This window comes from Lipophrys pholis, assembly GCF_963383615.2.
Source record: "Lipophrys pholis genome assembly, chromosome: 12".
In the NCBI taxonomy this organism is placed as follows: Eukaryota; Metazoa; Chordata; class Actinopteri; order Blenniiformes; family Blenniidae; genus Lipophrys; species Lipophrys pholis.
The window spans coordinates 6,997,406-7,010,045 of NC_137641.1; the positions used below are offsets into that span (position 1 = coordinate 6,997,406).

General features: G+C 41.5%; 1 protein-coding gene across 1 annotated transcript in view; it reads right to left on the minus strand.

Moving 5' to 3' along the window:
• The window catches only part of LOC308117911 (stromelysin-3-like), a gene marked incomplete at its 5' end in the record, with an annotated part of 41,413 nt that extends 36,793 nt beyond the window's left edge, over nt 1-4,620 (minus strand). The window contains one exon of the mRNA XM_080477031.1: nt 4,525-4,620. Within this exon, the coding sequence (XP_080333157.1) occupies nt 4,525-4,620 (96 nt within the window). The remainder of the gene's footprint in view (nt 1-4,524) is intronic.
• Nucleotides 4,621-12,640: the final 8,020 nt, after the last annotated feature.

The following is a 12,640-nucleotide window of genomic DNA, read 5'->3' on the forward strand; positions in this document are numbered from 1 at the left end:
GATGGAAGGAGGTTTTTGACCAAAATCTCACGATACATGGCCCCATTCACCCGTTCCTTAATACGGATCAGTCGTCCGGTCCACTTTGCAGAAAAGCAGCCCCAAAGCATGATGTTTCCAAACACAGCGAGGGGCATTTATACCAAAAAGTTCAATTATGGTCTCATCTGACGACATGCCATTCTCCCAATCCTCCTCTGGATCATCTGTATGGTCACTGGCAAACTTTAGACAGGCCTGAACATTTGCTGGCTTAAGCAGGGGACCTTTCGGGCACTGCAGGTGTCACGGTCTACTGGGTCCATGCTGTGTTTTTCTGCTTCCCTGTGTTTTCCCCTCCCCTTGTGTGTCTGTGGTGGGCAGAGTCTCAGAGCTCTGCACTGGAGTTGAGCTGCACACCTGAGGGCCATCATCATCACCTCCCCCATAAAGACTCTGGATCACTCTACGCTCATCGGCAGATCGCCCGTTTACCCTCTGTGGCATTATGCTCATCCAGCTTAAACCTCTGGAAGGATTTTTGGTGTTTTGCCGTGACCTGCTCCTCTAATTAATGTTTTTATCTGTGTGCTCAGAATCTGTGCGCGCTGCCCTCGGTTTCAGCTGCCTGGTTCCTGCTCCCCCTCCATCCGTTCCAATGCTGCTTCGACTCCCAAATAAAGACGTTACTAACTCCGTCTTCGAGTCAGCTTTTGGGTCCTCCATCCCCCAGAACGTAACAGCAGGATTTTAATCCATGATGAGGTAGTGTGTTACTAATAGTAATCTTTTTTGACTGTGGTCTCAGCTCTCTTCGGGTCATTGATCAGTTCCCTCCATGTAGCTCTGGGCTGATTCTTTACTGTTCTCAGGATCATTCATACCCCACGAGGTGAGCTCTTGCATGGAGCACCAGGTCGAGGGAGATTGTCAGTAATCTTATATTTCTTCCATTTTCTAATAATAGCTCCAACAGTTGATCTCTTCTCACCGAGCTGCTTGCCTCTTGTAGATTGGCTCATCCCAGCCTTGTGCAGGTGTACAATTGTGTCCCTGGTGTTCTTAGACAGCTCTCTTGTCTTGGCCATGGTGGAGGTTGGACTCTGACTGTTTGATGGTGTGGACAGATGTCTTTTATACAGATAATGAGTTCAAACAGGTGCCATTAATACAGGTAACGAGTGGAGGATAGAAGGGTTTCTTAAAGACGTAGTAACAGGTCTGTGAGAGCCAGAATTATTATGTGCCAAATACTTTTTTTTCGAAAAGATTTACAAATCTCACAGTTGAAGTGTACCCATGGTGACAATTATAGACTTCTCTCATCTTTAAAAGTGGGACAACTTGCAGAATCAGTGGTCGCCAAATCTTTTTTGACCCCAGTGTGTGTGTGTGTGTGTGTGTGTGTGTGTGTGTGTGTGTGTGTGTGTGTGTGTGTGTGTGTGTGTGTGTGTGTGTGTGTGTGTGTGTGTGTAAATATCTTTAGTTGTCAGTGAAGCCAGCAGGATAAATTCTGCTACCCTGAGGGGCAGGTGGAGTAGAAATCAGGTACTTTTAGATATTGAACCTCAGTGGCGGATTTTGCTCTGGGCGAAGTGGGCAGCCGCCCAGGACGCAAACTCAACAGGGGCACACCGTGCACCGACTCAGATACGGTCTTGTGACTCCGCCCCTTGTCAGCTGTCAGCTCCTCGCCCAGGGCGGAAAACCAGCCAGGTCTGCCACTGAACCTACTGTAATGTGGTGACATTGTTTGATTCTGACCTAAAATGTTTGGAGTAATTGTCTTTTCACTGTGACTAACCATGATGAGAGACTTCCGCAACATTTCTCCTTCATCCGTCCTCTTAAATAATGTGAAGTTCTGTTGAGTTCAGGCTTAGTTAGAACATTTCACATTACTTAACATTTCTCACAGAAAGAGAAAATAAATGTTGATTTTTATGTAGATAATTAGGAAGGAAAAAACAGAGTAGAAAAGAAGAAATGTTTATTTTACTGCAAAAATCTTACTACAAGTTTAGCTCAATTACAGCAAACCTAATTTTTCAGGCTGCTTACAGCCTCATAACATAATGTCCTCCTGCTGATATTATGTAGGTTCCCTTTTCTCTCCAAAACAAACTGTTTTCTGATTCACATATTTTCCCCACAAAATCTGCAATCATGAAGCTGCTTTGACCCATAATATGACTTTACCCATTATTTTCCTACTACTAACACGTCCCGTTTAATGACTGGAGGTCATAATCTTATGGCAGATTGGTTTTCCCTTCGGATCTCAAATTTTTGAATAGAAATTTCTTCTAATTTGAGTTAAATTTGCTCACAAAAAAGGTGTGGTTCAGTAGCTATAACAGGTCAGATCACGTATGGCATTACCAATCCGTAAATTAGAAATGTAGCAGACAAAAACAAATACATAGACAAGTACAAAGTGTGTGTTTAACTTTTTGACAAATAGATTAATGATAAGTAAACCAGTGAAGTGCATCCACCAGGCTCAAACACACACACCATTAGCTATAAAACTAAACTCAGCAATCTTAGTCACATGAATTTTTTCTCATTTAGCTGTTGGGATTAAAAATATTAAGGATTCATATGGAGAATGGGGATGCCTGACTGACGCTGCAGCGTTGCTCCGTGTGCACACAGAGGAAGCTCAGTCACTCTGTGTGTGTGTGTGTGTGTGTGTGTGTGTGTGTGTGTGTGTGTGTGTGTGTGTGTGTGTGTGTGTGTGTGTGTGTGTGTGTGTGTGTGTGTGTGTGTGTCCTGTTTTTCCATTTTTCCCGCAGTCAGCACTCTGGGTTTTTTGCCCTCCACCAGTGACTTGCCCCTGCCTGTATAATCTGAGTGTCTCTCACTACAAAGCAGGTCTGGCTTTCATCGGGCTGCACACACTTTCAGGCTCCAGTCGTCTTCATGAACGGAGCTCAGTGACAACACTCAACTAGAAAGCATTTCTGAAGCAGGAGATCTCTTCTGATCAGGTTTCCATTGCACGGCAGTAATAACAGGCTTCCACTGAGTGATGACCCTGTTGGGTAATGCTTAATGTGCTCTGCATGTGGACAGTGATTTATGCAGGGCATCTGTAACCTTTTGCCCATTTTTCACCAAATAAACACAATCTGGAGCCGCAAAACACGTTGAACCTTCACAGAGACAATAACAATTTCTAAACTTTTATTAATAGTTTTTAAGAGTGTTTCCTAGCAAAATATAACTTATGTTGAATTCATTAAATGGAACAACTATAATTAGGAACTGTTGACATTTACATCTGGTTTTGCCTATTCATCGACTTTGTCGTTTACACGTTTTAGCTGTTTTACTGTATTTAACTATTTTTTAATAGTTTAGCTGTTTGTTTAGACATTGGAGCTGTTTCAGACATTTTACTACAGTTAGATGTTTTGGCTGTCAAAGCTGTCTTATCAGCTTAAGCCACTTTTAGCCATTTAAGATGTTTTAGCAATTTCAACTGTTCTGCCTTTTCAACCCTTTTAGCCATTTTAGCTGTTTCACACATTCTAGCTACTTTTATAATGATGCTATTATTTTGTGTTTCAGCCATTTGAGCTTTTTTAAGCTGTTTTATTAACCATTTTGACTTGTTAATCTTTAGCATTTTTTAGCATTTTAGCTGTTGAAGGCATTTCGCTGTTTTATCCTTGCAAGCCTTTTTAAACATTTTCAGATTTTTTTTTGCCATTTTAACAGTTTTAAATTTTTCAGCAGTTTTCGGTTTTTCAGCCTTTTTTTCTATTTTGAGCCGGTTGAGCTTATCAATTTAAAGTATTTTGTCCATTTTAACTGTTTTAGCCGTTAAGCAGTTTTACCTTTATAGTCATTTTACTTGTTATATCTTTATTTAAATCTGCTTCCAGTAGTGGGTAGTAAAAGCAAATGAGATAGCGTTTACATGGCAGTGTTCCAAGTGACAATGCCTTGTTCATTTCAGAAAATATCTGCGTTTACACGGCAACGGCTGAAACACTGAAAACGACATCGTTAACATGCTAGAGTGGTGACCCAGAATTGATATATTCACATCTGTCACCTCAATAAAAGCCTCCTTTAAACATTGGCTGTCCTTGAACAAAAATGAGATAACATTGTTCATCGTCGTTAACAAGGGATTGAATGAAAGCTGCAGAGGAGCCGCTGCAGAGGAGCTGTAGAGCCAGGAGTGGCTCCCTAAGCACAGACAACAAAGAGCCACAGAACAGAAAAAGTAAAGATTGTTTTTTAATGTTGAAAGCCCCATTAAGACCTGCTCTCTCTCATTCTGTCAAACTTTCCTGATTTAGTTTAAGGCTTCAAATTGTTTCAAGACAGGTTCCCACATGAGTTTCTCCGGAATCATACAAGTTTCTGTTTCAGCATCCTCTATTGTTCCTGCAGCTGCACACACGGGTCAGTCTGCTGAACTTCTAAAGACTGGGTGTGTATGTGTGTGTGCGTGCGTGCGTGCGTGCGTGCGTGTGTGCGTGTGTGTGTGTGTGTGTGTGTGTGTGTGTGTGTGTGTGTGTGTCTCACCTGCAGCTGTTTTCGCCGGCTGTGCACAGGCAGGGACTGAACGCAGAGAAAAAGGTGCAAGGACAGAACGGTGGCACAAAGCAGGGCAGCCCTCATGGTGCCGCTCTCAGACGGGGTTCGAACCGTGAAGATGAGGGGCTCGGTGCGCGGCGCTGCGGAGCGGGACGCTGTGCTGCACGCTCACAGAGCTGCTGGATCTTATAGCCCAGCCGCAGCTCCCTTTGTCCTCTGCAGATGACATATTTTTACAAGCTCAGCTCCAGAAACACGTGATTTAACCCCTTTGACTCCCACAGTGCTGATCAGAGCAGCACACTGCTCCACAACACCCACACACATTCACAAGCTCGCCTTTATCTGGAGCATCAAAACATTGATAGCAAATCTCATGAAAGTTGTTTGTTATAGTTTTTCTGAACATTCAAAATTGTATGTTGTGTTGCATTGATGACATTTTGAAATGTCATAAATGAAGTTTAGAAAATAAACACTTTTAGCAGTTTAGTCCATTTGAGGTGTTTCAGCTGTTGCATCTGTTGTGAGTTCTTTCACTAATTGTTTCAGCCATTTTAACTGACTGGGTTGTTTAGCTGTTTTACCTTTAACCAATTATTCTGGTAAAGGCATAACAGTTTTCACAGTTTTAGTCTTTTTGGGCCTTTTTTGTTGTTATTTGTAGCAATATTAGTCTTTTCGCTAATGTTGCTTTTTCACAATTTAAGTTGTTTCCACCGTTTTCGCTGTTTCGGATGACTGAGCTATTTCATTTTACCTATCAGACCCTTTAGGATTCACAATGTTGTGACCGCAATTATTAACGCAAATTCGACAGATCCTGCAACTTTAACCAATCCCCGCAACTTTTCCGCAATCATGACCAGCGACTCACGTCATGACGTTTTTTTCTTTCCAATTCTGCATTCGCGTCGGCATATCGGCGCATTTATTGGCCAAGATTGCAGCTTGAGACACAGAAAAAGAGTTTCTAAATGTCTTACACAAGAGTGGGGGGGAGTCTGTTGTGTTTAATGCACTATTGAACGCTCGATTATGCTTTGTGCAGGAACGGGTCTTGCGCTGTGCTCCACGCAGTGGCTGCTGCTCCCAGACAGCAGGTGCAGTCTCTGTGAGCGTCGCATCACAACGCTGCAAGGTGCAGTCCAACTTAGTGGTGTGTTGTGTTGTGAATGAAAAAAGCTTTAAAAAAATAGCGGGAAATAAAGCTAAACTGCTTAGAAAGGAGATACAAGAGTGGTCATAAGACTATAACTCCTCCTGGTGAATAGTTTTTACTGTGTTTTGGTTAATTACATCCTCTGTGTCTTTATATTAGAGACGTTAAGCTTTACTATTTAAATTTACTTATTTAATTTTTATCCTGTCTAATTTATCATTCAACTTTCTTTCTATTAATTCTGTGGGGAGCAATGCTTTAAGGAGTTTCCCTCTATGATTAATAAAGTGTTTCTATTCTATTTTATTCGAGTCTATCAAAAAAAGTTTTATACCACTAAAATCAGGTACATAAACAGCTGAAAATGTATTGTAATCATTACCATCCTAATTGAAACTTCAGAAATATGACACACATTTCAAAACTACTTTAAATATGAAACTTTAGAAGCTGTTTCAGCCTCAGTAAAGCCCATACTCTTACATGTTTGTAGTCCTGGTAATCACTTGTGTGTCGTGTTAAGGTCATAAAAAAGGACTTTAGTGAAAGTATTTCATTAATTCAGAATGTTCATTTGTCATTTATTTAAAACATAATTGAATTACTGTGAAAAAAAAAAGGAAGAAATCTATTTGGCCACCTCTGAGCCTGGTTCTGCAGGTTTCTTCCTATTAGAAAGATGTTTTTATTTTTAACAGTTGCTCATGTGGAATTGTTGGGTTTTCTCTGTTAAACTGCCTTGAAATGACTTTGTAGTATTTGACACTTTACAATTAAAGTTGAACTGAATTTTGAATTTAATTGGATTTTGGCCGCAACAATCACAAAAAATGGCAAAATCCTGGAAGGGACGACCTTTGTATCAATGTGCATTTAGCCGTTTTTAGACATTTTAGCTATTTAACCAGTTTTTATAGTTTGTCCTTCTTACAGTTTCTTCTGGTTTCAGTTCTAACAATTTCATCTGTTTTGGCCATTTTAATTGGTTTAGCTGTTTTAGCAATCTAAAATGTATTGCCATTTATTGTGGATTCAGCAGTTTTAGAAAAGTTTGTCGTTTTAGCCATTATACATTAGCCTTTTTAATTATTTTTCAATTTTACCTTTCAAATGTTTTTACCCATTTCATTAATTATTAGCCTATTTTATCTGTACAGATTGTTTTTGCAGTTTCAGCTGTTTTAGCCACTTTAGATCGTTAAGCAATTTTAACATTTTGCCCCTTTGGCTGTTTAACCGTTTTACATTTTTAAGCTATTTTAACTGTTTAACGCTTCTATAGCTTCTGTTGTTTGATCTGAAGGGGTCATATGGTGAACTGTAGTGAGAATAGAAGAGAATAACTTTACTAATGCCAGAGGGTAATTCTTGTGACATCGTTTCAAATAAATAGCATATGTTAAAATATCAATGTGACAGACTAAAGTTACATTAAGTAGCATTAAATAGTAACATATACAGGGCGAAGCGGTGATGGATAGAAGAATGAAATTAACAGAAAAACAAGGAGTTATACAATCTTATTGCTACAGGAAGGACGGATCTCCTTTGTTCCTCTGTTGTGCCCTTTGACAGAGGACGCTCTCCACAGTGCTCCTGTAGAAGTTCACCAGGGGCTGAAAGGAGAGACCAGCCCGTTTCAGCTTCCTGAGGAAGAAGAGCCTTTGCTGTGCCTTCTTCAGCAGGTGGGAGGTGTTGACGGTCCAAGAGAGGTCCTTGGTGATGTGGAGTCCCAGGGATTTCATGTTGTCCACCACCTCCACCCTCTCACCGTTTATGTGCAGTGGACAGGGGGCGGTCTTCCTGGTCCTCCTGAAGTCCACATTGACCACCTTTGTTTTGGTGGTGTTCAGGAGCAGGTTGTTCTCTGAACACCACCCAGTCAGGTGTTGTACCTCCTCTCTGTAGTGAGCCTCCTCGTTGTCACTGATGAGTCCCACTATAGTGGTGCCAGCATCAGCTGCCATAATTAATTTAATTTATAAGTTTATTTAAAGGACAACGTGCAGCTACATTAAAAAAGATGTCTGCACCAGATTTAAAATGACATCAAAGGATTAAAACTACATGCGAAAAGGCACATTAAACATACTTGATTAAGATTACTTCAAAAGATTAGAACTACATGATAAAAGGGACATTACACGGACATGATTAGAATTACATCAACAGATTAAAACTACACGATAAAAGGCAATTCATAAATATCAGTGCAATATACAAGTACAAAGTGCAGGTTACATACAAGTGCAATATCGTCAAGTTACAGTCTATAGCAGCATTATTTAAAGAGCAAAAGTAGATGAAGTGCAACAGTTTTGGTTTATTTTTCCAGTCCACATAACCCATAATTTAATTTGTACCCTATTAGTACAGTGTATGTAGACGAGGTGGCATTATAACACTGTCAATCTGGTAATCAGATGATACCCACGAGGGTACCATCTGATGGCCGAATACCCGTCTGGTACTATCAATGTGAACAGGACTGGTGGTCTAAAAGCCAGTCTTTGACTGCCCGTGAGAAGCTGTGATATTCTGCGTTATTCTTTAGAGTGTCTGGGAGCCCATTCCATTCTTTGATGGCTTTATATGACAAGGCCGATTGAGAGAAGGCAGACTTTCTTTTGGGAATATTGCAGTCGCCCCTGGATACAGACCTTAATGCTCTGCTTGGTAGTTGAGAGCGTCACTGTACATATGTTTTTAGAGGGGGTGGGGCAGCATCATTGAGGATTTTATGTACCAGGCAGATATCAGAGTACCTGATTAAGTTGTCCAAGCTTAGTATTCTGTATTTTTCGAGTATGTTGCAATGGGGGTACCTCCGGGGTTTTTTATCGAGTATTTTCAAGGCCTGATTATGTCGTGATCTGAGAGGGTTTAACACGATCTGTTTGGCTTGAGACCATGATGACATACAGTACAGACTATGTGATATGATCATTGCATTTAAAAAGGATTTTTGCTGCTTCCAATGACAGAGAGTTCCTGATGCGTTTGAAATTGGCGATGTTAACTTTTAGAATACGACATATCTTTTTTACATGATTCTTAGAATTAAATGTAGGATCCAGAATCACACCTAGGTATTTGACTTCATAAACGTTTTTAATCAAATAACTATTCATATACATATTTGGGAGAACACCTTGATTTTGTTTGTTTGAAAAATACAGTATAACAGTTTTCTCTGTGTTTAGCGAGAGATAGGACATTTTCAGCCACTTTGTGGCTGAAAATTATTACTTTGTTCATCGCCCTGGATAGTTTAGCTGCTACAAGATTTGCATCGGAACCATGAGTGAAGAAGACCGTGTCGTCGGCATACATCAAGACCTCAATGTCATGGCAGATGGAAGGAAGGTCATTGATGTACATGCTGAAGAGCAGCGGCCCCAGAATAGACCCTTGAGGAACCCCTGTCGTACAGCATCTGAACTGTGAGGTTTATCGTTTATTCTTACGCACTGAGAACGGTCCGCGAGGTAAGATTAAATCCAACTGATAGTGTTTGCGGAGAGATTGAAATCCAGCAGGTTTGTGAGAAGCACTGAGTGGTTAACGGTGTTGAATGCCCTAAGCAGGTCCAGGAAAATGGCCCCAACCACCCCTCCCTTGTCCAGACTGGATTTGATCACCTCGAGGAAATAACAACATGCTGTGTCGGTGGAATGTTTGGATCGGAAACCAAATTGCATGGGACGTAACATATTTCTATTGTCAAGGTGCTCAATCGACTGTTCAGCAACAATTTTTTCAATAACATTAGAAACTGCAGGACGTATACAAATGGGTCTATAATTCTTCATGTCCTTTTTGTTTTCCTGATTTGAAGATGGGAGTTACAATTGCTGTTTTAAAGGAGGTTGGGAATACACATTCTCTAAACGACTGATTGATTATATGCGTAATTGGTCCTGTAAGGGCCTCTTTATATGTCTTTAGTAAGAGCGGATCAAGTCCCCACGAATCTTTAGCTTTTGAATTTGAGCGTGACAAGATCATTTTGTTGACCTTTGCTTCACTCACTCACTTCACCCGAGCTAACTGTGGCTATGCTGTTAGCAATCATGGTTTTTAGCCCGTTTATTTCCCGTCTGATGAAGTGGTGACGATGCAAATGTGGCAGTGTGGTAGGGTGTTTTTATTAAAAGGATTGCAGACAACGCCACCTGGGGAATTCCGCCCCAGGAGATAGTTAACATAATTGTAGGACTCGCAGATTCACTCACAAATCAGGGCTGGAGACGTGATTTCCCACACTATGATCTTCATTTTAAATCATTAAAAAGGGGTACTGTAACCATTAAAACCAGGGCAACCATTAATGACTGATACAGAGATCAGGTGGGTTTGCTATTGCTGGGGAGGAACAAAAAGGAATAACTGTACAGGAAGCAGAGGGTTGGTCTTACCGAGGCAGCCAGCAGAAAAGGTGCTAAACCTAAAACACCATGTGACACACCAAACCAAGGACACCCAACCAAGGACACCAAACCAAGGACACCCAACCAAGGACACCCAACCAAGGACACCAAACCAAGGACACCAAATGCGAGTGGCACTGCACAGAAAAGGGAAACACTGCCACCAGGGGGTCTGGCTGCCACGCACCAAGGGCCCACAGCTCCTGTCAGGCACAAAACAAAAACAGTAAATACACCCAGCAATAGGAAAATAAAAACCAAAGAATAAAAAGAAAGAATCAAATAAAATATATAGGAATACTAAATTTATACCCCTGGTGAGTCTCAACTATAAAACTACTGATATGGACGATAAAACTAGAATAAGGACCGCGAGTAATACCACTACGGGCCGCCATGTTTGTTTACAAGTGGATGAGCAGAAAGAAGGGGAAGAGATGCGCATGCGCAGTATCAGGCCCCATAGCTTCTGGAAGTCTCTGCAGGAGGAAATAGCGACCGTGAAAAATCCTTCCACCTTGGGAGGCGGTATAAAAACTTTGCGGATACAGTGGATCCGCACACTGGTGAACGGACCCCCCCAAAAATGAAGAACGTTTTGCGGATAGACTCGTATTCGTTGTCGTGTAAACGGGGCCAGAGTCCACGCTTACAGACGGTGAGCTGCAGTGGGAGGAGTCAGGAGCCGTGATGATAGTGGCTCACAGCTGCACAGAGAGCTGGATAGAAACAAAGCCAATGATGGTGCTCAAACTTATTTTAAAAAGGGAGCAGCTGCAGGAGAAGAAGCGAGCCTGATTCACCCGCTCTGTCTGAGCATTGGGTTGCGGCTTCATTGGCTCCCAGTCAAATTTAGAATTAACTTAATTCTCATGTTCCGGGCACTGCATGGTCAGGCCCTTCAGTACATTGTGGACTTGCTGTGGCCCTACACCTCAGGGTCAACCTCCGATCCTCAGACCAGAGTCTCCTGAATGTCCCAAAGACCCTTTAAAACCCGGGGGGACCGGTCCTTTCTGGCTGGAGCCCCGAGGCTATGGAACGACTTGCCCTTGTCCCTCCGCACGCTCGATTCCACGAGTTCTTTTTAAAATGCACTTGAAAACGTTTTTATTTAAGAAAGCTTTTAGCTAAATCTTTCTTTCACTTTTACTGTATTTTATGAAATTTGTATGTTCTGTTTTATTGCACCCATTTTATGTACAGCACTTTGTGATTTTTTTATCTGTGAAAAGCGCTTTATAAATAAACCTTACTTACTTACTTACTTAAGATAAGATAAGATAAGATAAGATATCCCTTTATTTATCTCACATGTGGAGAAATTTGCAGTGGTACAACAGGATAGTAAAGAGAAAAAAGCACACATAGCAGAAACTAAAAAAAGCAGATAAAAATACAATATAATAAAAAATATGCACACGGTGCCTATAAGTGTGGACAAGTACAGAATATGGGGGTGGATGTATTGCACAAAAAAATTATCTTGTCACATTACTATGTGAAAATTGCTCAAATCCCGTACTTCTGTGTTTGTGCCGGCTTTTACCTCATGGACCAGCTGGCGTTCATGTGACCGCTGGACATGCCTTTGACCGATCCCGCTGCGCAACACTCACACTGCCTTCGTGACGTCATCTACAATCCACGTTGGCCTGTTGAATGCTTGTTCAATTGCGAATAAATCTCATTCATTGAACGACCTTTTCTCAAGAGAAAAGCTGGACATCATGTGTCTTTCGGAGACTTGGCAGAGAGAGGACAAGTTTATTCATTTAAATGAACTCTGCCCAGCTGGTTGCTCTGCTGTTGGGAAGCCCCGCCCCTGTCGCCGTGGTGGTGGTCTGGTAATTGTGCTCAGGAATGATTACAGATGCAAAGTGATCCAGTCCCAGAATTCTCTTCTTTTGAATCGCAGATGGTCAAGGTGGGGTTCTTATCCCCTACTGTGTGTTGATCTACCGTCCTCCTGGCCCCGCTGCTGGCTTTTTAAAGGATTTTAGTGACGTCTTGTCCTCTATAATAAAGTTGGAATCTGTTTTAATCCTTGGGGATTTTAACCTTCATGTTGATAACAGCTGATCTTGTCCCGCAATGGAACTTTTAACATTGACTGAAGCTTTTAATTTTGAGCAGCATGTTTCTGAGCCCACTCACCAACTGCTGCAAGCTGAGGAATTCTCCGGCAGAAGACATTCTGGATATTCTCAGGAAAAGATGAGACTGATGCTGTCGTTACCCTGTCCATTTCACCTGAGGGCTTGAAAAATATTTGAGTCTAAATAGTAAGCCGTCATTTTCTGATGCTTTACAACCAGTGTAAGAGCTACATTTTGTTTCAAGAAAATGTGTTTGCCCTCGAAATGCATTGTCGCAATGGGCAAAAAGGCTGAGGCTGGTCAGTTCAGTCATTAAAAAATATTCAAAAGACTTGATAGCATGGTTCAGTGGTGTTAAGTAATCCGAAGACCCGGGATTCCTGTCACTACGTACCTGGATACAAACTGAGTGC